The 26,812-nt window shown below is 38.3% G+C and overlaps 1 protein-coding gene across 1 annotated transcript; it reads left to right on the top strand.

The window, feature by feature from the left end:
• On the top strand, nucleotides 1-26,206 carry LOC124252762. Its single transcript, XM_046686417.1, has 3 exons — nucleotides 1-1,535; nucleotides 24,736-24,755; nucleotides 24,790-26,206. The coding sequence occupies exon 1, from the start codon at nucleotides 1-3 to the stop codon at nucleotides 1,510-1,512; it is 1,512 nt and encodes a 503-aa protein (XP_046542373.1). The 3' UTR covers nucleotides 1,513-1,535; nucleotides 24,736-24,755; nucleotides 24,790-26,206.
• The last annotated feature ends 606 nt before the right edge of the window (nucleotides 26,207-26,812 follow it).

The following is a 26,812-nucleotide window of genomic DNA, read 5'->3' as shown; positions in this document are numbered from 1 at the left end:
ATGGAAAGAGGTATCCATGGCCAAATATACGGGTGTGCTTTGATCATTTGGTTTGTGTTTGAAGTTCCCTATATTGTGACTGCATACATCAAGCAGTATCAGTACAGCCAGGAGTTTCAGGAGAATCCCAACCTTGGGCAGATTGATTACCCTTGGGTGGTGGATGTTACTTTTGTTTGGGTCAGGTTTGCATTTTCTGGCATTTTACCCATTTTGACATTTGCATGGAAGAAAGAGCTGTGGAGAAGCTGGAAAGATATGGTTTTATGTCGCCGGAGCAACTCGGTGACTGATTTGGAAACTTCTTCAAATCCTCATTTAAAGAAGAAGAATCTGAATGTTGCAAATATCAAAACTAGAGAGAGAGAAAAGATTGAGTCACCAAGTGCTTTGACATTTAATGTTCCAGTATTGTTTGCCACAGCCAATGGCATCCATGTACAGACTGAGGAAGGTAACATGACAGACTCTGATATTTTCTATGCTGAGATGCCCTCAACAACCAGATCCTCGTCAGAATTGAAATTTCTGAAGGGAAAGAAGTTGGATGTGAGTGCGTTAGAGTTTATTCCCCCAGACACAAGTGACTATGACTCCAACAGTGAGGATGATGTGCCCGATCAGTATTCACTTTCGCAGCCGATATCAACACGGCAGTTAGATCACAATGACCTTGACAAGGTCAGTCGGTCTTCATCTCAACCAGATGTACAGACTGAAAAAAGAAACAGCAGCAGAGTGTCGAGTGTACGACCTTTTGAAGGTAAGCTCACTGCTCTATCCTATGGGACAGACTCTGGCCTTGACCTTAGTGGCACATCACGATGTCATGAGGCTTTGACAAAGAGGAATAAACTCAACAAAGACAATCTGGTTAGCATGAATGTAGACAATGGGCAAGAACTACAGACATATGTGGTTTCAGGGGGGAAATTGGAGGATTCATGTGATAAGAAAGACTCTGCCAAATCTGATATAGCTCAAGATGTCAGCTCAACTTTTACTGTTAGTGATTCAACTGTTGAACAGAAATCCACTGAAAACTCACTTGGTGCAACATTTACTCATTCAGAAGTGCCTCAGCAAAGAAACTCCGATACAACCAGGTCATCACAACAATCAAATGTCACCAAAAAGCCACCATTGCACCTGGAGCCTTTGGCTTCCCCAACAAATGCTGATAGAAATGAATTTCCTCAGATCAGGAAGAAAAGGGTAAAACAAATGAAATCTCTGCAACATGGTGTAAAACCTGTTGGTGAACAGGAGTCAGTTTCAGGAAAGGATCAGGATGGTAAGGAATCCAGATCAGGAAACAAGAAGTCTTCCAAGCCTGGTCACAAAAGGCAAGGAACTGCTGACAGTCAGAGAGCTCTGCTTGGGTCATCCAGTTCAGCTGAACTCCAGGACATGAAAACTGAGTTGCAGAAGATGGAATCTAGGGCGGAACAGGTGTCTGTTTCGGGGCAGCGTGCAGATGGATCATCTGAGTTGCCAGCCACGTCTTCATAGAGCATCATGGACACACCTCCAAGGTAGGCCATGTGTTGTTTTAGCTGCACTGAGATTCTTTAGGGGAAAATGTTCAAATGATTTGTTGGTTTGTATCTTGTTTTTACATACTTATTAGAGCTGGTTATCATTGATTATAATCATCGGGATGGTCATTTCATAGTCAAATACCTTTAACTCCGTCAATTTAGTATGTCAATGTAAACAAGCTAAATGCATTGCCATTGGCTGACAGATTGCACTTGTGTAAAAAGAAAACAAGCAATGACAAGGTAGAATAAACATTTTAATGTATGTGCATCCAAATAATGATTATTTCCGATTATCGATCTGCAGTTTTTTTGTAATCGACAATCGTTTTTATTTTGACGTAGATCGAACGATTAACCGATCCTACGATTAATCGCTCCAGCACTAATACTTATATCTCTGCAATCTGTAGTCTGAGCCTGAATGTCCTGTTGTTGGCATCAGGGTCCATGATATATGCTCAGGGTTTGTTGTTTAACGTCCATGATATTTGCTCTGGGTTTGTTGTTTAACGCCGCACTAAGCAATATTCCAGCTATATGGCGGCGATCAGTAAATAATTGAGTCTGGACCAGACAATCCAGTGATCAACAGCATAGGCATCAATCTATGCAGTTGGGATACGATGACACATGTCAACCAAGTCAGCAAGTTTGACCACCTGATCCCGTTAGTCACACTTACAATAAGCTTGGGATACTGAAGACCAAACCTGGATCTTCATGGGTAACTATGATATATGATCACTGGTTGCTGAAGATAAATCTGATTCCTATGAATGCTGTGACTAAGGAATTGGATGGACAACACATGCGACAAGTCTGATTTTCTGTTAGTGTTCCTTAGATGTTTTAAACTACTGCATTGTTGAGCTGAACTTCATTGTTTACTGCTCACCATGATTATGATAACATAGAAAAGGCTTGAATACTTACTATTCTGGCACAAAATACATGATCACCATTTCCCAAACCAAAAACAATAAATTGATCTCAGATATTGTAGTGTTGACAAACTGGACTGCCTTGAAACTGTTGGGTTCATCATAAACCTTTCCAGCTCAGGGTTTGAATTGTCTGCATTTTGGTTAAAGAATATTTGTGGTCATTCCCATTTAGTTATAGTTATAAGTAAAATCAGCAGCAAGACTTATTGGCGGGTTAATCCCCAATCTGTGAACACAATCAATTACCTGTAAAGATAAACTTGGGTCACATTAAACAAGGTTTTTCATGGCCAGTAGCACCTGCATATTTGATGTTCTAATTTCCTGAAGTACACGCAATGGGTTTAACATGTGTCATGTAAACTAGTAAGTACTTAACTGTATTAGCATAAAGAATACACTAAGTTTACATAATGATAGCATTGAAACGATAGATCAATGCAGTGTGTATTGTGATTGTAGAGTTGAAGGGGTCATGTGCACAGGTACTGCATATTTGTACCCCAGGTATGTTACTGTTTAAAGCCTTTCTGTTTACAGAAAGTACCCTAGCCAAAATCAGAGTACAGAAACGTACCCTAGTAAGAGTCCATTCCCCAATGCCATTTTCTTGATCGGAACTGCCATTCTGTTGTACTATAGATGCATTTGATTGCATTATACTAGTGACCATACTCAGTATATGATATTTCGAGATACACAATACCACTCACTATCAGTTGAACATTAACAGCTACAGTCCGGTTTGGTTTAGCGTTGCGGAACATGGAGTCATTCGTTGTCGTAGAGTACTGGATACATTTCTGTATTTTGACTTTGTTTAGGGTACATTTTAGTATACAAAATGTACCTTGGGTACATATTACATATTTGTAGTACCTGTGTCGACAATGATCCATTGAGCGTGATTAGAGGCTTACAATAATACATCAGGTTACAACTCCTGTGTTGCGATGGATGCGACTCATGACATTTCAAGTTGATGTAAAATCATGTGAATAATGAAACTGTTCAAGAACCAGTTATGCAGGTTTTCTAGTACTTCCTAGTTGGCTAAGGCAGTGGGGTAGCCTAGTGGTTAAAGCGTTCGCACATATTGCAAAGATCAGGGTTCGATTCCCCAGATGGGTACAATGTGTGAAGCCTATTTCTGGTGTCCACTCCCGTGATATAGCTGTAATATTGCAAAAAGCAGCGTAAAACAAAACTTACTCACTCACTACTAGTTGGCTATGATATGAAAATCTGCACAGTGCTCTGAACTTATATGTTTCTCCCATACAATGTCCCAACTTTGTTAACTGAAATTTGACAAGTGATTCAGGGTTGTTATTTATCAGCAACTTATGAAATAAAATAGTCCTGTATAGGAATACGAATCGTATTGCACCCATGTTATCAGGATGTGTATTGTTACATCTCCAGAATATATCATCACTTCCATTTTTTACATGTGTGTATAAAACCATGTTAAGTGTATTATTTCATTGTAAAATATTAAACCATTCTAAAAGTTACACTGTAACATGGTGTAGGAATGTTATGACACAAACAGATTCTGAAATATTTCTTTCCAATTATCTTTTTCGCAGTAATGACGTGTCTGAATAGCTTGTGAAATATACGTTAATTACATCTTGAAAGTCTAGACTACTCTATGTCCACAAGGCGTAAGACCTGTCATTAGCTCTTCTGTCATGTCCGCGACCCTCTGGATTCTGCTGGAGCAGTGATTCGTCTTCATGTCGTGACATGGGGAAACGCAATACATTTGTATGAAGATGATTATTCAGCATCTTGTCGTGTCCTGAATAGGAAATATTGGTCGAATAATTGTCAACAAAGGATCAATGTCAGGTAATAAGTTCTATATTTGGTACATGTGGCTGGTGTAGACACAGTGTGGATATGGGAGATAGCAGAGTAGTGCTGTGATGTCTCAGGCTGCCTCCAGTGATTATTGGTTATTCATTAACTTTCCAAGGGACCAATTGTGGTCAAAATCATGTGGTTAATGTTCCATAGGCAGAGCCAGTGGGGTTGGGGTGCAGGGGAGCACCCTGTTGTCCTGAAATTTTATCAAGTGACCATTGAAATGGTGAAAATGAAGTGTGTAAAACACACACACACTCACACACACCCAGCCCCACAATCCCACCCCCTCTCAAAAAGCTGTATCCACCCCTGTGTTCAATGAGGACATGAAACCTTTGTGATAAGAAATGGTTTTAATGGTTTTCAAGCATCTAAATTTAACATTTAATAGTTTTCAGTGTTTTAGCCTTTTGATCCAATCCTGGACATTTTATGTCAAAGAACAGTGTATTTTTTTTTTATTATCTGCTTGATTGGCTTTTTAGAAGTTGATGAATACGGTAATAACAAAGGTATGATACTATATGGATGACAACTTCTTTATTATATTATGAAGCGACATTTCTTGTACTGTTGTCAAGCAAGAGTATCTGAGTATCTGATATGAAAATGCAAGAGTATGTGTACTAATTGAAGTATATAAAAAAATTTAAAAATACACTATCTGATTTTTTATTATCTTGGCTTGTTAAAACTATGTTTGTTTCTATTCATAAGCAATAACCTAATAAAGGGACTTAACTTTTTGACATTTTGACATTATTGTGTTACGCAGCACTCAGGCTCCAACAACGCAGTGTGTTGCAATGTGGGGCTGTTAAGTAGGATGTGTAAGGCAAGCCTTACTTTCAATAGAGGCTGTTTAGGAGTTGACTAGGTCGTTCCTCAGCTGTGTTGAAAGCTTTATCAAATGATTGTGCAATAGGTTCATAGAAAGCGGGGTAGACTACTGTAGTGTAAGGTTGGTGAACTGCTCTTGTTACTGCGGTGTTGTAGTTGTGAACTTTAACTGTGTCAAGTTACCGTCAACTACAGTATTTCCTTGAAAGAGTGCCTTACAAGAAAACTATTTGAAGTTTGGCAGTGCTTGTGCCTTGATTCACCATAGGATTTTCACAGCTTATGATTTTGGTCCTCAAATAACTGCTTTAGATCTAAACATTCAGGATCACAACTGAAGAAATGTAGGTTTTGAATTGGTTTATAAATGTGTGTGTTTGTGTTCAACTTTGTGACAATAGGCCATTGCAAGAATTGTTTCAGCATTGGCTATCTCAATTAATAATTTTTAACATCTGGAACTGATTTTACTTAGTCTTGCCAGCGGATCTGTAGATTTTAGAATAAAAGTGTTTCCAATATGTGTGACATATTCAGAAGAATACTAGTAACCAATTACCCAAACCGTTGAAAAAACATTGAAATTAACAAATACAATAAAGTAAACAAATGTGAAGTGAAACAGTCAAGCTTTATACATCATAAAAGATATTCTTGTTTTCTAAGGCCTAATGGCACGATTGGCCTGACAGGATGAGCGTAATCTGATAATCCACCCTCGAGTAGAGACTAGTTCATCGATCAAATAATACTCACAATAATGTGCAGATGTATTTTCCAGGATATTGTATTTCCTGATCGATGCCTGAATCTGACGTTGTTCCATCACATAGTCAGGTGATATCCTTACATACTTGGGAGAGTTTCTCAGTAGTCCAAAGCATTGATCACAGGATCAATGGATTAGGAATCAGTTGTAGTTATTGAAATATCGGTTATTATTTATTTAAATTCTAATATGTATCACTATTTCAGATTCTGGCCAATAAAAGTGATAACAGTGATTAAAAGAATTAGGTACCACCTTTGTTCCGACTGTCTTTAACAAAATCTTTGTATCACAAAATGTGACATCACAACCAAACATATGTATGTATATTAGCAGTGTTGAAATAGCCATTGGCAGCCCGTGGCTATAAACATCCAGTCAGGCCAATAAATTTTCACAGTCACTGGCCCGACTGGCTAGTGAATTTTCATGGGGTCACACACTGTATATTAGGGATGTCACAATACATAAGTTTCATGAATGTATCCGATACCCATGTCACGATTCGATACGTATCACGATACCTATTTTCATGGCATTATTCCGTAAATTTAGTTACATTTTGAACATTAATATTTCATATTTTATAATAGTCCATGAAGAAATCAACATTTTTTATTCTCTGAGAATAAAAAGTTCTAATTTCCCATCTTTGTGCATGAAAAATAATCATTTTTAACTCTCATAACATTGAAAAACAGGATACAATTGCAAAATGTAAACGATACATAAACGTATTTAAACCGATACTTTCAAAACTAAATATCGATACAGTTTTGAATGTATTGATAATTGTATCTTCTTAGAAAAAGTATCGATGCATTGATGTATCAATGTATCATGGCATCCCTAATGTAAATGTAGTGTAAGACTCTTTAATCCAGTAAAATTCAAATTGAGTTAATTTCTCTCCCTCTTGGATGATGTGTAACATAACCTACCTGTATTAGATGCTTGATTGGCACAAAACCAGCAATAAACAGGGACCAGGGTGTCTACCTCCCAAATGCATGGTACATAAAACAATAAGACAATACCCTACCCTCGTCACTGTTCCCGTGTATAAAGCATAATTTCTATGTATACACTGCTATTACTTTACATTCTATACATTTATAAATACGTCTCTGTACATTTCTTATTCAATCAACAATTTTGTATGAGCCATGTCATCTGTATCTATTGACCACCACATGTATTGCGTCGTCATAGCATTGTGACGTCATAAGCATTGTGACGTCACGGCCAGAGTTAACAGTTACTGTTCAGTTTACCTGATGATGGGGCCAGAACAAGCCCTGAAACGTTGTACTCGAGAATAAAAAGAAGATGTAACCCAGAAAAAATCTCTATGTTCTACCTGTATTAGTTCCATCACTAATTCATATCTGACCTGTGCCTACATGTGGGTGATGTAGGTGGAAATGGCATGGGGTTGACAACAAGATGTTTTATCATTCCTATATCATTGAATGAGTGAGTTAAAAGTTAAAGTCACTTTGACAATATTTCAGTGATACCTATATCATTGAGATGTCATTAGGTGATACATCTCTTCAACAGACTGTAAACAAGATTTAAGGCCAATTTTGTTTCCCTGAATGTGTCAATCATCAATGATATAATAAACATCTATTTCCTGTACACTGTGTTTACTTCTTGCCCCCTACATAGGTGAATGGGGCTATCACATATCTACCTGGCACATCCAGCGTCAGGTAAAGACTACCTGTTTATTGTTCACACAAACTGGTGGATCTATTTCCACATAACTTGGAGAGATTCTTTGTGGGGAAGGTCTCATAACTTGAAAGTCAAATATCGATATGAATGAATTTTTCATTTTTTTCAGTGCTGTGATACATGGAAATTCTTAACAATTTTTACTGTAAATACTGACCCAGTGTTCTTTCAAGTTTATTTGTTTTCACCTGATTATGATGATTGGCACTTTTGAAATGACCCCTTCTTACTTACTTCCAAATGAATGCCTGTGAGAGCTGTTGGGGTGTCTGTTTACAATAAATTGGCATGGTTTATGTGTTTTATGTGTTTTGGAGTCATGTCCTGTGATTACATGTGTTTCTGAGTGCAAGAAAAACACTGAACCATTTGTAATTACCATGCACTCTGTTTAACCTTATCGGAGACCAAAAACACATATATGGTCCCTGACCTCATGCAGTAATTCTGCCTTGTAATTTTGGGGGTATTGTCACTAAATGCTTTGAAATATTTGTACTTCTATGAAAAGCTTGCTGTTGCGTTACACGACATGTTATTTGTTTCGAATGATGGTATGAGAAAGTTCCATTCTTTATGAAACAATGTTCGTGTGAACAAACAAACAAGAGAAGACGACTTTGTCAGAAAAGATGGCAAATTTCTTAAACATCACAAGACAAGATAATTTACCTATTCAGTGATAATTTATTTTTGCTTGGCATGGTCTTATATGCAGGGATTAAGATTACCATATGTAATTGTCTCGTATAAAGTGCCCGAAATAGCAATCAAGTGCTCAGTGCACACGTTTCCCTACAGGTGATTTAGTTAAAACGTAACCGATAATATAATCACATGAATTCTGATGCCGCGATCCTTTGGCAAAACAAAAATGTATGCATATCCATTTTCTGTCAACTACACTTCATTTCGAGATGTGAGTAGACGCAATATGTTAGTGACTGCTGTGTATATTGCGGGCCGAAGTTTTAAATATCAGGTCTCGACACGCGATTTTACTGCAGTTAATGTAAACATTCTTTTTTAACATTACAAGTAAAATTTCTGTCTTGTTGTTGATACCAAACACAAAAACAAACATAGGTTCCCACATTAGGGTCAGTAAAATCTTTATTAGATAGTATTCTCACCAAACATACTTACGTTTTACATCCAAGACAGTAACTGCCAGTTGCCTTGTGATCTGAGTTGGCCGCGATTAGGACCCCATCGCGTGGGGGTCGGCTTATGCACGAAACATACCATTTTGACACTGATTTTGAGGGTCAAGTTAGGGGGTTGGCTTATCTATGAGATCGGATAATCTACGATAATATACGGTATTATGATATCTCAGTATTCCTGTCAAATGTTGAGCGGTATATATTGGATTGCATCATCATCTTGTACAGGACAGACCTCCTTCCAGCAATTTGTTCCACTGTAATCTTAACTTGAAGACTTCGTAACTATAATACCTCAACCTAGACTTAGGATCGTCTTAACGCTAACATCACTGTGTGGAATGGCATCCTTGGCACTGTAAACTAAACTAAGCTCATGTACAAATTTTGCAACTTCAGGAGATGAGTGCGCAAGAGCAAAAACTGTACTGTAGACAACTATGTCTTTGAGTTGTAATTGTTGTACTGCTGCAATGTTGAGAACTTCCCATTCTTGCAACTAGATACTTGTCAAAATAGCCACGTTGTTATATGATTACTCAATACTTCTTCTGTTGATTAGTGAGTGGTCTTTCAACTAAACATTTCTATTGTACTTCATTAAATTGACAGAGAAGGTGGGACACTTTTATTCACTATCAGGAAACAGATTTTGTTCCTGTTTTCATAAATCATTTTTTAGTTGGGGAACAATTGTTCAATAACTGACCAGCCATGCAAGCAATGTTGTATAATGGGGATGACTGGCATGAATAATACTTCTTCAAACATTCAAATTCAAAACATCGACTTCCGCCATATGCAAATGGATGTAACCATGCAACCAGTAAGGAAGTAGTTTATATCATGATGTCATGGCTACCTCACCCTTTTCTGTACCAAAGCAACACTCAGCAATGTCTAAGTCTTATGATGGTGATAAGGGGTGGGTATTGCAAAGAATTTTCATATTGCGATATATTGCGATGCGAAAGCATATATTGCATGTGTATTGCAATATATTGCAAGAAGTTTTTTTAAACAAAAAACTACTTAAAATGGAGTTAATGCTTGAAAAACACAACAAAATCACTATGTTTGATTATGCTGTAATAAAAACATTTAATCATGACAAAATAGATAATATGTGTCACAAATGAAACAAGGAAAAGAACATTGTAGCATCAAACAGTGGTTACTAGTTTGAACTACTTTCTCCACTCTCAAAAAGAGACCTGAGATTTTAGACAGCAACTTGACCTGGTCAGGACATATCAGACATCACTGGTCGTTAATGAGTAAATATTTAAAACATTCAGATCCAAAACATTGTGAAACACTTGAACAGATATTAAGAACACAACTTCAAACCGAACTTAACTTAACTTCCGGTGTGGAAAACGGAAATATCCGAAAATTTCTGAGTGTTACGAAGTTTTCCGAATGCATTTGAAATACCGGTTTTCGATCAGCGTATCACAATAAGTATCGATTTCATGTCTGAACTGGTAAATACCGGTAAACCGGTTATATTGCGCAGCCCTAATGGTGATGTGCAAGTAATCTGTTCTAGAGAATCCTTTGGATAATATGAGCACCAATCCAGTGTTGTGGAATAGGATGATACACAAACCACCAAACCTGATCCAGTTAGTTGCCCCTTTTGAAAAGCAGATGTTGCTGGTGACATGCTTTAGCCTGGTGTCTTTGTGATATACTGAGAGTGAAGGACATGTATTTTATAACACTCAGTTGTAGGGGTGTGGGGTAGCCTAGAGGTTAAAGCATTTGCTTTTCATGTGTGAAGCCCATATCTGGTGTCCCTTGATGTCATATAGATGGAATATTGCTAAAAGTGGAGTAAAACTAAACTCACTCACTCACTGAAAATTATGTCAGTTCTTTCATAATATGTCAGCTTAGGGATGCTATCTCACATTGCCTGAACTTTTACAAGCCTTGAAACCCTGAATGATTATGCAAGTCACTACTGTAGTGTCCACAAGATTTCTGAGTCCCGGTGCTGGAAACCATCATTCTGATCCATCGTCGGACACCTTTTCCACTTGACCAAAGGGGTTAACCTTATATACAGACAAACTTTATGGATAAACAACTTCTTTATTCAGTAGATGCGACGTTTAGACAGATTCTTGTATCGTTGTCAAGCAGGTATGATACAGATTCCTGTATCGTTGTCAAGCAAGTATGATACTTGGTTGACAATGATACAAGAATCTGTATCGAAACGTCACATCTACCAAATAAAGAAGTTGTTTATCCATAAAGTTTGTTTGTGTATTACTCTCCAATGTCTAAACGATGCCGCTCAAAGAATTGGTTAACCTTGTTAGCATGATGAACACGAACGAGTTTATGGATAGACAACTTCTTTATTGCTTGATAACGTAGTTAGCATCTACACTGAAACATTTCATCCATTGCAATAAAGAAGTTGTCTATCGGTAAACTCGTTCCTGTTCATCATACCAGCTTCTAAACGCCACTCAGAGAAGTCAGCAGTTGTCAGGTTATCTGTGATTCTACCTAAAACATTTACTGGACACCGGGTCATTCCTCAAATTGATGCATTTCATGTGTCCTGCCATGACATAAGGGGCCAAATTTGAAGAGCTTCATCTAACATTATCTGTGATTCAACCTAAAACATTCAATGAACGTCCGAGTCATTCCTCAAATGATGCATTTCATGTGTCCTGCCATGATATTAAGGGCCAAATTTGAAAAGCATCATATAAGTTGTACCTACATTCATCCACTGATAACCGTCTGTGTGAGTGGACAGATGGGAGACCATTACCTTTGTCCTTTGTGGACCATCGCCTGCTATTGTACAAAACCCATTGTTCCACTTTATCAATTATGTAAGTGTCAAATCAGATATGATTTTGGAGGATATTGTTTTGCCGTTCTGGTTACAAAACATTTGAGTCGAAGTTCAATTTAGTGTTTGTTCTGGACACCCCAGGGAGCTGTGCTGAGCTCATATTGTTCCGTGACATTATTTATGCTGTTTTCTGATTGGTCAGCAGTGTCGAATCTGCACTTCTCCTCTATTTTGCTGATGACAGTTACAAAAATCATTTCTTATATAAACTCATTGTATTTGGTTGTGAATGAAATATACAGGCATTGAATCTACATATGTAATTAGGCAAGATGACACCTTCATGATTAGTCACCAACTTCAAAATGATCAACCAGATGAATGACACCTTCCTGATTAGATTTGACCAACAGTCTAAAATGCCAATCAACCAGATCATATTGAATCTAATGGTTAAAAGCGTATTTAATATGAGATTTGGGCAATACTGTAGGTTTTTGTGTCCCCTAATCGATGTTGCTGGAATATTGCTAAACTGTCAAACGCAGTCAGTTACTTTGAACATGTTCTTATTGTCATGTGGTACAGGTGTTTTATTGGACCAAGGCTATAAACTTGATAAACACTCCTTGAGTCTTTGAAGATCTTTTTCTTTATAAATTTGAATTAGAAAGAATCTATATTCTAAATTGAATTTCTGCTGAGGTATTGTGTTTTTACACAATGTATTTATATTCTTGATTATAGATATGGAACAGTTGAAAATTAATATGTATATATTTGAAATTGAATTTTGTTTAGACACAAATAATATTATTTATATTCATGTATTGACTTCATACTTTTTGTCAGTTCATTGGGATATGAATCGAAAACCGATCAACAAACTGTTTGAATCCCTGTAGTGGATTCTTACAAAAGCTATACATGATCCGCAATATGCATTAATGTCGCCAAAAGTCCTGTGAATGACAATACCGATAAGATGAGAGGAAATTCCTTCAACTGTAATTGGGATTCCCGGCAGTCGTTAGTGGTAAAAGTTGTGCCCATTGGTGGGCGTGGCTTAATTTTTTTCTTTAAAAATAGTCAAGCATAAGATCAAGATCATACGAACCACAAGATGCCTAGTTTTCCAGGGCCCCGTTCCTCAAAGCGATCGTAGCGCTACGACAGTCGTAAGTCTATGTTAAAGTATGGGAGTTACGATAACCTTAGCGCTACGATCCCTTTGAGGAACGGGCCCCGGGGCTGGAAAGTGGACTTTATAGTCAGTTTCCTTAGGAAATATGACCCTGGTTGCTGTTAGAAGTGAGCCAGGTTTGTGACTGTCGGCAATAAGTTCTGGGATACTTACTGCATGAACAATGGGAAGGTAGAGGTCACTCAGTATATCATGGTCTTTCATGTGGTCTCAGTCTACTCTGTCTAGACATCTATACCCTTGGTGGAGAAATCATGGAATTTGGGGGTCATTATGTTCTGTTATGTCAGTTCACTATTATTGTGTTTCAACACCGCTAATTAATATACTCCTCACAAAAAGTTAAGCAACACAAATTTTTAGTCTCATTACATTTTCATTTATTGAAATTGCAAATCATGGAATGTTGCAATAGAAAGGTCAAACATATGTACACACGATTAACAAAATGAAATGACATGGTATTGAGCAATAATAGACTTACAAAGCATCAAAAGCATGTACCCGCGAAACAGTCGTGCAAAATGTGCTGCATTGATGGAGCAAAATGCTAACATTACGGTTCAAGTCAGTTTTGGACAGTGAAGCAGTTTTCAGTAACGTGTATGACCACCATGAGCACAAATGCAAGCTTCTACACATCTTTGCATTGATCAAATGAGCCTTTAAAGTTCCTTTTGTGGAATATTCTGCCATTCTCTCTGTAACGTCAGTTCAAGTTCATCCAGAGTCTGGGGTTGAACATGGAGACCGTAAACATTATTTCCAATAATGCCCAAGCATGTTCGATGGGATTAAGATCAGGTGACCTTGCAGGCCAGTCCATATGTGTGATGTTGTTGATCTAAACAACATCATTAATAACTCATTCTCGGGCATTATCATCCATGGACGGGCATTATCATCCATCCATATGGAGATAGGACCCGCTTGCTGTACCAGAGGAATGATTACAGGTAGGTTTACACCGATCAGGGTGCATGTGTGAAAAGTGGAGCACATTCATGCCACACGTTTTGCATGTGGTTTCTGAGGGTGGTTGTGTTTGGATGATGTTGTCAATGTTACCAGATAAATCAATTTGACACGTCACTAAAGATTATGTATTCTTTGAATATTTACCTTTCAGTAACATGCCGGCCAAAATCGCTATCGAGATTGAAGCTATTACACTGAAAATACTTGTTGCTTAATTTTTTTGGGAGGAGTATATTTCACCTTACTTTGTGAGGAATCACGTTACCTGTGACCAGAGAAAATATTTGGCTGCATTGGGCTACACATAGGTCATGTTATTTCACATTTTGTTGTTGTCAGCAGTGAAACCCCGAAACAGCTCAAACTTACAGCAATTGTTTCAGCTAGGCTGTCTATGAACCGATGAGAATCGAGTATTGTTAAAGCCTTTGTGAGCTTTGCTCAATGGTCTAATTTTGCCAGCCGTAGGGAGCAGTAATATGTGGACACTGTATTGGTTTTGTGATAGAAAATGGTCCCAAAGGAGGCATTCATGCGTGAATAATAGCGCACAGTTCAATAGCATATCGATCTATTGGTCTGTTAAGGTGTTTTACCGTTACATTTCTCCTTAACCGGCCACCTGTACGTATTCAGAGCGATAGTGCTGTATAGCAAATGTGAAAGTAGATCAACTTAGTGGCTAGTTTGAATGGTGAAGATGCCTTGAGTTGAAATATTGTGAAAGATTCCATTTATTGGAAATTGCCGGGTGCTGCCATTGTCTGTGTGATATTAAAGCAGGAATGATCAGTATCTTTAACAATAAGCTTGATATTCTGGGACCTGTCTGCAGGATTATATAGACAGTATGCTATAATTATCATTTAATTAACTTTTTAACCATGTTAACTAGAAAATATTTTAAGTTATTTTTAGATTCATAACTAGTGTGCAAAACAGCACATATGTTTGATTTTACAGAATTGTCAATAAAAGGATAGAAATATATGCAGATTTCTTTGGAGATTACAGACTTGTCCCACTATCAGAATTTCTTGAAATATTAACGTTTGTCATTCCCAAACTTGTTTGTTGCTCAACACAAAAATATTGATATGGATGATAGGTCTGCATAGTCCACATACCTTAACACCAGGTAAATATCTTTAACCCTTTCATGCTTAACGTAAGGTATAGCACATCAGACATTATCTCTCCCAGGCCTTGTGTTATAGACTATCAAGACAATTGCTCATACATATTTATGTGGGCCATCTGTCATAAGGAAGTAATTAATCTTGTAATGTGAATGACTAATCAGAAATGGCTATAGCTTCATGCTGAGGGGGCTTATCTGTGTTATACCACAAGGTGTAACATATTGAGGTGGCCTAGTGGTCTGTTGGGTAACTGACCCAGATGTGCCAGAACCTCATAGTCTTGGGTTTGAATCCCAGATGTGCCCTAATAATGATTACTGTTTGTCAGCATCATCATGCCCATACATTCATGGAATCTCCCAACATTGCTTCCTGCTGTCCACCCACACCAAGCTGGCAGGTTGTGACATAACTGGAATACTGTTCAATGCATGTCAAAAACAAACTTTCTCAGCCGTTGCAGGCAACTTGTGTCATTTTAGGCTATTGTGAGGTGAGGTGAAATTGGGTTTTACGTTGTGCTTGAGAATATTTCGCTCTTATGACGACGTGCATGCATGTGTATGTGTATGTGCGGCTGCTTGTACTAGCCCAGACTTAAGCTGGTTTTATAGTGCTAGCCCACTGAGATACCATGCCACAGTGAAGCATGAATACCCCACTCAGACACATTATACTGACTCCGAGCCGGCCAGTCCTTGTTGTACCCATTAATGCTGAGCGCCAGGCAGGGACCAACAAGTACCATATTTTAACATCTTTTGGTATGACGCGACCTTCCGCTCTCCGGGCGGACGCTCTAATCCACTACACCACGGAGGCGGTTTTAGGCTATTGTGATAGTCTTGCCACCATTGTGATACTTTACCAGATCTTGTGGACGTTGTGCCTATGAGGTGATACTTGCCACTGTCGTGTCATCTACACTTTATATCTGTAAACCTTTTTCTCTCTGACAATATCAAAAACCTTTTCATATATTAGGACCCCATGTTACAGATGCTGAAGACACTTCAACTATTGTAAGTCTTGTTCTTCCTCATCTTCCATCATTGTCTGTAGAACTACAGCGACTTTGTGAAATAGGAGATGGAACTGCACGATACAGGAGACTGATACTAGTCGATGATACTCCTGTTTCACTCAGGTGTATGGCCTGGTGGAGGTTCTCTGTAGCGTCACACTTCAGTCAGTGTTGGGAATTAGTTGAAATCTCACATTCGATGATTGGTTCATTACCAATGAGCAATCATCGCAAAAAAATTGGTTAGCGTCATTTATCAGATTTTCCTATTCAGGTTGTTATTGCAGATAAGTATAACATGGTTCTCTGTTGTTTTTTGTTTTATTTAGAAACTGCGTAAATTGCATTTGCAAAGTTCACATCAAATGTAAAATGATGCAACTTGCTACTTTAAAGTGATGAGAAATACGTCATGAACACAAACTTCCTGGAGTCTTAAAGAAATATGAAGTCATGACTTTTCAGTAAGTGAAGTGAGTTTTCTAAGAATTAAACATGTTTTCAGGCCCTGACAACTTCTAAGATATGTTCCATCATCAAGTGTTTCAAACACTAAAACATTAGTGACAAAATTGTTTGTGTTCGATTATGAGAAAATGTGATCGATTGCTTGGTCGTTTGGTCACTGCAATCAATCTTTGATTATTTCGATTAATCAGAACACAACTAACTTCAGTAGATCACTTTTCACTTTACACAAATCATGGCAGCATGAACATTTATCTGTGAAACACTTCAATTCTTGAATTTATGCCAAGGTTTGAAATGGAAGAGTCGATAATCAGACATTTCACATACTGGATCTGCCTTAGTGGCAGATTAGTGGCTGATTAGTGGTTCAGATCAGTCTGGATCCTTATCAGTACATTTCTATCCTGAGGTGACATTGTTGCAAGAGCTGACAGACTGATTAGCCCGGTTCTTGAAGACGGAAACAAGTCAATCAATCCTTTTGAGGATCATTCAGTAGTTGTAGATTTGCCCTGCGAGAACGAATCAATAAGTATGTACTGATTGTTCGTCATGGTTCTCCACTGATGAAAGGGTTGACCTTGCTTCAAGGAACACCATTTATTATGAGTTCAAGATGAGAGGAAAGCGTGACATATGCGGCATGGCTTTGATCGTGTTATTCCTAATTGTCATATAAGCATACATATAAGAATGATAATATGCTGTCAGTTGAAATGATGAAGGTTCAAAAGGGAAAGACATCAAAGATCTTTGATTCAAGATGTTTATGTATGAAATATACGGTTGTAATAAACAACTTCCATATAAGGACTGTGGTCACATTGCTCCGTCTGCAGTGTTTTACCGGTTCGCGTATCGGTGCTTGAGTTAATAACCATCACATTAACATTCTTCTCACTATTAACATCTTTTGTCACGTTAACATGGAGTCCTACCTCTGATCAGATTGTCTGGATCTGGATTTTCAGAACTAAGATATTATCATTATTATGGCCTCTGTACCACATATATAGTTTGGTGTATGTGTATATGACAGAGCACTTACTGACACTTGAACCACAAGCCTAGGTCTCTTTATTGTGAATGGGTACAATTAGTTCTTTTTAGTTCTTTTGTTTGACTTTTTTCTTATGTCTGTCAGTCAAACTCGAAACAAATAAACATTTCACTTGTCACAGTAGCAATTGAAAAGGTTCTACACACCCACCCACGCATGGTAGGATGAGAAAGCCACAATAACTTGGTGCGCCTAGTGGCTGCAAGAGTTGTACACTCCCCAGGGAGTTGAGATTGATAATGCGATGTGCCGTTGAGATTGACATCCAATGATCGAGGGAAAAAATACCAGCGCCTTGAGCATGCACTAGTGCGTGGATATGTGCGCTATATAAATATCCTATAATAATAATAATAATAGTAATGACACTCTCCACCCCCATCCCCACTCCACCCTCATTCACTCACTCACTCACTCACACTCACAAAGAGACAGACAGACATACAGACAGACAGACAGAAGTAATGGCAGTTCTACACCCACACATACACACATGGTAGTATTGACAGTTTTACAACACTCTCCACCCCCATCCCCACTCCCCCTCACTCACTCACTCACTCACTCACTCACTCACAAACAGACAGACAGACAGACAGAAGTAATGGCAGTTCTACACCCACACTGCAGAGCTTGAAAATTGCAGGTGACCCAGGGGTCTGACCTTGAAACAATTTCCTCCATTGCTAAGCAATTCCTCCATTTTTGAAACCATGCTATTCACTGGGTAATGTCACAAGTCTAATCAAGCTGTGTTCCAACCCAGGTGATGAACGTCCTGCAGCACCATATTCCTCCCTTCTCGTGCTGTAATTAAGCTTAAATATCACAACCTATCATTAAGTCCATGTGAGATTTGATATCAGGTTGTCCAACACGGTGAACATAGCTCTCATCCTACTAATCAGGCAGTAATCATTATTATTTCATACAAGGCTCAAGTGGCAACATCAATATCTGGCTGGGGACGTCACTTCTGACTCTCTCACCTATGTTGATCTCCGGGGGAATTATTTAGGAAGCTACGAAATATTGTAATTAGTGTTTTATCCAGATTTGATGAACCTGTGAAAAAAATTTCAGATGCAGTTACTTATTCACTAGTCTGCTTAGTGCTGCAGCAGTATCAGTCAACCAGAGTACTTCAGGAGTTCCAAGCAACCAAACACATAGCGGTTTCAGAGCATAATAGTTCCCAGGGGGCTCCTGTGAGTCCTACCTTGTAACTGGCGGGATACAATGTGTCCCATGGCACAATGGTTTGGATTGTTGGTCATGCTGTCTGCCTCTGGTTTACCTTCTTTACACAACAAGTTGATAAAGCTAGAACATTGCTCACCCATCTCGGGGTTGTGGGGTGGCCTAGTGGTTAAAGCGTTCGCTCGTCACGCCAAAGACTAGGGTTCGATTTCTCACATGGGTACAATGTGTGAAGCCCATTTCTGGTGTCCCCTGTCGTGATATTGCTGGAATATTGCTAAAAGCGGCGTCAAACCAAACTCACTCACTCACTCACCTTATACTCAGCGCAATACTTATGCGGTATATTCCATTGTTTATAGTTCAGATGAACAATTGACATGCCTTTGCTTGTGTTTCTAATTGGTGCCACTGGTGGGGCTGGATATGTACTTTTCTAAAGAAAGTGTATTAATGTTTTCGAAGGAATGATTATCCCAGTCTGAAGTTACCAATGATTATTTTCCATGAAACCTGGGTGCTGTTGTACAAAACAACCTTAGCGCTAAGGCTACCTTAAGTCTATGTTGAGGTATGGGAGTTACGGTCACCTTAGTGCTAAGACTACCTTAGTCTATGTTGAGGTATGGGAGTTTCGGTCACCTTAGTGCTAAGACTACCTTAAGTCTATGTTAAGGTATGGGAGTTACGGTCACCTTAGTGCTAAGACTACCTTAAGTCTATGTTAAGGTATGGGAGTTACGGTCACCTTAGTGCTAAGACTACCTTAAGTCTATGTTAAGGTATGGGAGTTAAGGTCACTTTAGCGGATTCTACAATGGCACCCTGATCCGTAGCACCAACCATAATAATCTTTCTGTGTTTTAACAAATACTACTTCTCGGTTGCTAATCATCTGTTTTGTAATATTCATGAATATCATTTTCTTTTTAAGAAAAATTCCCAACCTTAGTGACTCAGAGTAAAATGATCAGAATGTTTTTTAACCTATGTACAAAGTCAATACACAAGATTTGGCTTGTAGAAATGTCATGAATATTTGAAGAAACAGAAGCTTTCAAATGGCTGTCAGGTTGAGAGAACACAGCTCTGTTGCCTGACCTGTCTTGATGGAATTTAACCAATTATAGAATGTCAATTCTTTATTGATTTTATTGATTTGGTATTAAATCATTCGTGCTGCCACCTCTCGTGTACACATCTAATTTATACCTGAACTCAGGTAACACAATGGACGTGTAGTAGCTGCTATTATGCAAGATTAATTACAACATACATGCAAGATATGTTGATCAAAGTATGGGTCGCAGGTATGAAAGGGTGTAACAGTCTTCCTGAATGTTTAATGATGATTAAAAATACGTGGGATTCAGTATTTGAAATAGACATCAGCCCGAAGGCCCGAGGCCGACAGATTTGTTCCCTTGAGGATAGTTTTATATTTCAGCAGGCCCTTATGGCCTGCAGATTATTTTACGCTGGAAACATGGTAAGTGAAAGGTCACATGCAACCAAAAAATTAAACATAATTAAAACACAATTATCACTTATTCATGACATATAATATACATTGCTGATTATGAAAAAAACATTTAAACAAACTTATAAGTGTACAATCGCAAATCAAAAGTGCAATATTTTGTACTTGGGTTTACACCCCAAGAAACGAAGCAGCCGGGATACCGAACCCAGTCAGAGCGGGTGGGTCTGCACTCAAGTGTAACGGCTGGTTCATTTGCAGATGCCCTCACGGCTTATTGTGTGTGTATATTCGTTGGTTTCACATTACTTTTCAACTTGCTGTGCCCATGCGCAGAGCGTCCGAAAAATATCCACTGACATGTTTCCGTTTTGGTCGTATGTTTATCGATAGTGTAAACACTCCAAAGAAAACAAAAATCAAAACAAATATATAGTTTTATGTCGAATATAACTGATCCCAATTGATTTATGAAACAGAGGCCAGTATTAGTTAAATAAATAGCTTCATTTATGTGAACAAGCTCTCACCACCACCGTCCTTCCCGCACATCACCTTCTCACAACTAAACAAACACATCTCTGATGGAATTGCAACCAAAATAGGACATCAATTATTGAAAAGCAGGGGCAAATGGAAGTATGTACTCAGCTATGAACAGTTGTCACAACGCAAAATAATTTTCATAACAGCTTTTATTTAGAGTGCATTTACACTATCGATAAGCATCACGACCAAACCGGAAACATGCCAGTGGATATTTTTCACATGCTCTGCGCATGCGCACATGCACAGCGAAGTTGAAAAATAATGTGAAACCAACGAATATAACAATCTTGGGTTGTGTAAATACATGCTCATTTTTTGTGTATAACATTTTGCAATCAACAGACATCATAACATGTCATGTGTACAAGTATCACATCTGCCTGTCTGTGTAATTACATAATGTGACAGAGACCGAACTCGGGCCATAAATTAATGAGTTTTGTTTATGGTGTATAGCCTGATAGGTGTTAAGTTCAAATTGCATGTGGTCAGTGATCGAAGTTGTGTATTGAATATTGTCATTAGCAGACAGGCAGGCAGACACATAGGTGTCAATAAAACAGACATTGAGTTTTGTCTGTGACAACGACATATCTATATCACAGTTAGAAATTCTGTCAACGCTAAATAATGACATTGCTTTTAAGTATCGAACTGAGAAAGTGACTCGGTAAGAAGAACGTGTGGTGAAATAGACAAATGAAAGCATATTAACAGTTCAATCGGAAATCTACTGTCATAACATATAAAAAGCTTGCACCTGTGAAATATCAACGAAGCATTAGAAAAATAGCTCACACCAAAGCCTTCACCGAGTATTCACCGGACAACCCGCTTCCAAGCTGCGCGAACCTATTTCACTGCGCATGTGCTATGGGTGCAGCCCGGCGCAGCGCAGCCCAGCTGTTGAAACCACTTTCCCCCCAAGCGCTGGGGAAAATTAGTGAATCGTTCGAACTCTGATTTCGCACGTTTTTTTCATCGCATTATTTTTCATTTTTATAAGTTGAATTTGCATTTTTGATGATTTGTTTCGGTAAGTCCATACCGAAAGGTATCAGAATCTGCAAAGTTGTGTTTTACCTTGCATGTGACCTTGAATCATAACACTGGGATACTTTTGAAAAACTAGGTCCAGCTTCAACGTACTCTGCTGGTTAATCAGTCACGCGGGGTTGGAATTTATGGTTTACTCAACACAGAGCAGTAGGTGTCACATTGCTTGATGTTGATGCCATTACTGCACTGCTGTAGAGCTCTTAATTATTTTTTCTGGGAGCTGATACACTTTGTCTGTTTGTCCCCAGATTTCATTGAAAGCTTGTAGCATACCTGGCAAACATAACATATATATATTGCTTGAGTATGTTTGAGCCTACAGTTTTCCACTGGGCCAACAGTTTTTCCAGGTGTTGGCCTTTCAGGCTGTTCATTTACTCTGCTGAGTTTCAGACTCAGGGCCTAGATTTTCGAAGCTCTCTTAGCGCTAAGATAGTCGTAAGTTAATGTTAATGTATGGCACTTATTACTACCTTAGCGCTAAGAGAGCTTTGAAAATCTAGGCCCTGGTCTGTAAACGCTAATGTACCTCGCTGTACAGGCAACTGTTACGTGTAGTTTGGACTCATTCGGGATCAAAAGAAAGGGTTAGCAGTTTCAGTGTTAGAAATTATGGGGCTCTGAAATGTTTTAGCAGAGTATTTTAATCTGGACCCCTTAAATATTTAGGATTATGAAGATGGCTCATGAAAGTGTATTCCTTATTGGACATACAAATGGATGTAGGTTTTAAAAACTTTACCTTTTATATAGTATAGTAGGGAGTGGGTCTGCCTGGCAGATTAAAATGTTGGCAGTTTGATCCATTTCTGCATCATTCGCAAAGGCATTTGAAGGTAGTGCATGTTGTTACCCTGCGAGTCTCGTGGCATTCAAGGGGACAAGACAAGGACTTGTTGAAGTCAGTATCCATTAGTGGTGGTCCGATTAATTGAAATGATCGAAGATTGGTCGTAGTGACTAAACGACCAAGCAATCCATCATTATTTCTCGTAATCGAACACAAACAATTCTGGAACACTTGTTTTCATAAGCAATATTTTTCACATGGTTGGTTTTGTCTGTTACATTTCGTAAGCATTACAAGCTCGTTTCAAGTCATGATTGAATTTTTCTTAAAGATTCCAAGAAATTTATGTTCCTAACATACTAGCCATCCTTTAAAGATGTGAAATTTTGCCAGAAACCCCATAGAACTACATTTTGTTCCTTATTTTTATGTGCATTAACAAATTTCATAAATGATGCTAACCAATTATTTTCGAATATTGATCGGTAGTAATGAACCAATCATCAATTATGAGATTTTAACCAATTCCCAACACTAGTATCCATGTTAGACTGTGGCTTGAAATTTCAGTGGGCCAATGTGTAAACTTAGCAAAATTCAATAATCTTCTTATTCCTGATAGACTTTTCGAATCCTCAAAGGTCAAGCTCATACAATAGAACAATCTCACTCAAATGCTTTGGATACACATCCTCAAAAAGTATTAATGTGTGCATCTTTAAACTTGGTGTATACTGTTCCTAGGGTGAAGCAACATCAAGCTTACAGTGAATGTTTCTCAGTTTCTTTCTCAGTTACCTGTTTTCAGCCATGATAAGTTGTCTTTGCATAAATCTTAGAGATCCATACAACTTGTGTTAGTAAACTGTCTATCAAAGGTCAAGGTCATCCTTCTGTTTTATTGTCAAATCTTATCGTATATTATCTTTGCAAGTTACTGTTACTTGTAAAGTGCTAAGACTTGGGCTATTGTTAGATATAAAGAAATTGTCTTGGGTATGATTGAGGTCTGGAGTGAGTTAAGTTTTTTCACGTTTAGCAATATTCCAGCAATATCACAGACACCAGAAATGGGTTTCACACAATGTACCCATGTGGGGAATCAAACCCAGGTCTTCAGGGTGACGTACGAACATCTTAACCACTAGGCTACCCTACCACCCACTCGAAGTCTGGAAGTGCATGGGGTTACATAAAGTCTTTATATTTTAGGAAATGTCAACGACAGCTGCTTCTGGTTTTGCAAGTAAATGCATGTTTTGTTTGATGAAAAGATATGTGAACGGGATACATTGAGGTTGTTACTGGATAAGTGTCCATGATTGTGCACAATGGTTGAAGTACGTGCTTGATGACGGAACTGGATTGGGTTGTCTCAGAATGTTGATTGTGTGTAATCAGATCCCAATGGTATTGATCAGTGCGGCCACAGATTCAACTTAGTACAGACGGCCTTGTCTGGAGTATTGATATTAGTCGGGCAGATAGATTACTGCAGTTATTTCTAGTTTGTTCATTTCTTGCCATAGGGTGCTGTGTAAGTGGTAATTCTAAAGGCTGCTCAGGGGTAGCACACTTGATCAAACATCATGGGATGGATTAGTCTTATGTTAGTTCACTGTGACAGAGTCAGGGTAAGCTTATATCATGTATATCATAAGTCCTTGCCCTAAGTCTGTCCATTAATTCATCCTTTTGTTGCTCAAAACTCTTGTTCTCCATATGTTCTATAACCATTCAATTTGTGAATGTTTTATCATATGTGAATTTGTGAATATCATTTACTGACAAAGTTCAGTTCAACATCGCCTCACTTAAGTTTGATTTATTCAGGGTGTGTGAGCTTCCATTCCTCTGCTTTCTCTTGTTAACATCCAATAAGCTAGGCTTTCAGTACCTTCCTTGAGTGTTCTAGTGTTTGAAGTGTAGTTTAGAGGATGAATAAAAACAAAAACAGAATTTTAGTACCTCGAGTCTTCTACTGTTTAAAGTCTGTTTTGGTTTTGATTCATCCAAAGAAGGTGAGCTTCTGTACCTATGTTTCTGATGTGTTTGCATTCTGTTTTCCAGGAAGCTGTAGAACTTTGGCGAGCTGACTGAAGGTGATAAAGCGGATGTACCGACAGCTTCTACCTGACATCCAAGCCATCCAGAGTTATATTTCTACTGCTACCCCCATGCAGCACCCTGTCAGCTGCCAGTGTGGACTCCAGGCAGATACACTGATACACAGACTGATATAAATAGTGTATGTATGGATTAGTTGATACATTGTCCCCTCACAGCGATGTGGGAACGGAGCATGCCTTCTTCTGTACAAGTTCATTCTTGTGTGAATGTTGTTGTTCAGTATGTAAAGTATAAATATGGTTGCAATGATGAAGTAACTTTCTGGCATGCACTGGCAAATAAGAAAATAGTGTTTGAAGCAGTCCATTATGTTGAAAGGGAGATTGGGGAAAAGGGTTGTTTTAGTTGTTTTGGGGACAGACCATGATTTTGGTCGCTTTTGGTCAAAACATACTTTTATTCTGAATAGTGAACCCTTACAAATTCAATGTAGTTTACACACCATCCAGTGGACAATTTTGGTAACAGGCCCTCCAATCCCCTCTTCTGCCTGTTTGTGATGACATGTGAAAAATTAGTTTTTTCATTATTTATCTTGTGTATGTTGCCTTGATAACTAGTGAACAGTGACTTGTTTCTAGTAAAGGTTGCATTTGCCTCCTCCAAGTGCCATTACAATGACATTATGTAAAACTGGTCTACAAGCCTTGAAATGTACTTTAGAAGTGCAGTGCACTCATTGACTTCTGCCAAACAAATGTATCTGTATACTACGCAGTCCCAGTGTGAACATATTCCTCAGTATTGATTGGCACTTGCATAGCTAAACATTGAGTAAATGACCATTTGAAACATTGCCACATCAATCGCTTGACGCCACAGAAGTCTGTGAAGCTTTGTACAGTTACTCCTGACTTTGCAATGTTAGAATTTAGACGTGTGATATATAAATAATATGTGGACAGCATTGTTGTGGATCTGCAGTACAATGTGTGTTGAAACTTCAAATATTTGTTTTTGGATGTCAGAGTGACATTTCTCGGGTACAGGGTATGCCACAGATTATGTTGTTGTCGATCAGTTATATGCGTCAATACTTTGTGTTGTAAGTTGTAGTTCAAAAACATGCCATAGTATTTGGGTCACAGATCGAAATATGTGCACTTGGCTGTGTTGACAAGATAACATGATTCCTGGTTGAGATGTGTACAGTGAAATTTCCAAAGTAGAAACCCACTTGTTGTAGCATGCCTCTTCTGAGTTGAACACATGCACATGAACACAACTAAACAATTGCTCTACCGTGATTGTGATCATGGTAAAATCTTCTTTAATTATGATATGTTTGATACATTCAAAGTATGTTATATGCAACATATGTTATATTTGGGATTACACTTCTCAGTAAAGTACAGATTCTAGTACTTTTGTTGGGTTGAGTCCCATGCGGGATTCGAACCCACACCCTTGGAGTCAGGCACCTAATTGCCAGCACACAAAGGAGGAAGTCGCAGTGGCTGAGCGGGTTAGGCAGCTGACTTTGTGTGTTGGCGTTTAGTGTAATCCCAAATATAACATGTTTCATTTGACCACTTTCGAATTGGCATTGTATTCATATGTTATATACATTCAAACTAATTGGATATGGAATATTGGAAAGGTTACGGACCTCATGCATACATTTCCTCATTTATCCGTGCTTTCAGTGTTCCACGTTTGTTTTTCTTTGTCATGAAGAATTTGGAAATATGGAATGACATTGTCAGTGAATATGTTTGTATTTATTCTCAAATAGTCCAAATATATCTTTCTGTCAACAGAAATGAAAAGATGAAAATTAAACCAAGATTGCAGCAGACTTGATGTTGAGGCAGTGTGCTCATTGTTTTTTCATGTTAATCCCTCCATGGATACAAAAGTATATTGAGATAGATTGTTATTAATATATGTGACAAGTGACATCATTCAGCACCAGCCCCACCCACTATATTTTCAGTCAATCAGGAAACAGTAGTCTGCTTGTGGGTGTGGCCTAAAGTTTTTCAAGATTGTGGATACAGAAAATTTAAAAGTGATT

The sequence above is a fragment of the Haliotis rubra genome, unplaced genomic scaffold, assembly GCF_003918875.1.
Source record: "Haliotis rubra isolate DU_JTF1 unplaced genomic scaffold, ASM391887v1 Scf114, whole genome shotgun sequence".
Taxonomy (NCBI): Eukaryota; Metazoa; Mollusca; class Gastropoda; order Lepetellida; family Haliotidae; genus Haliotis; species Haliotis rubra.
This window is presented reverse-complemented; position numbering and strand designations above follow the sequence as displayed.

Bases quoted from the DNA above. Each gene is read 5' to 3' on its own strand.
- LOC124252762 (XM_046686417.1), top strand. From the start codon at position 1: ATGGAAAGAGGTATCCATGGCCAAATATACGGGTGTGCTTTGATCATT.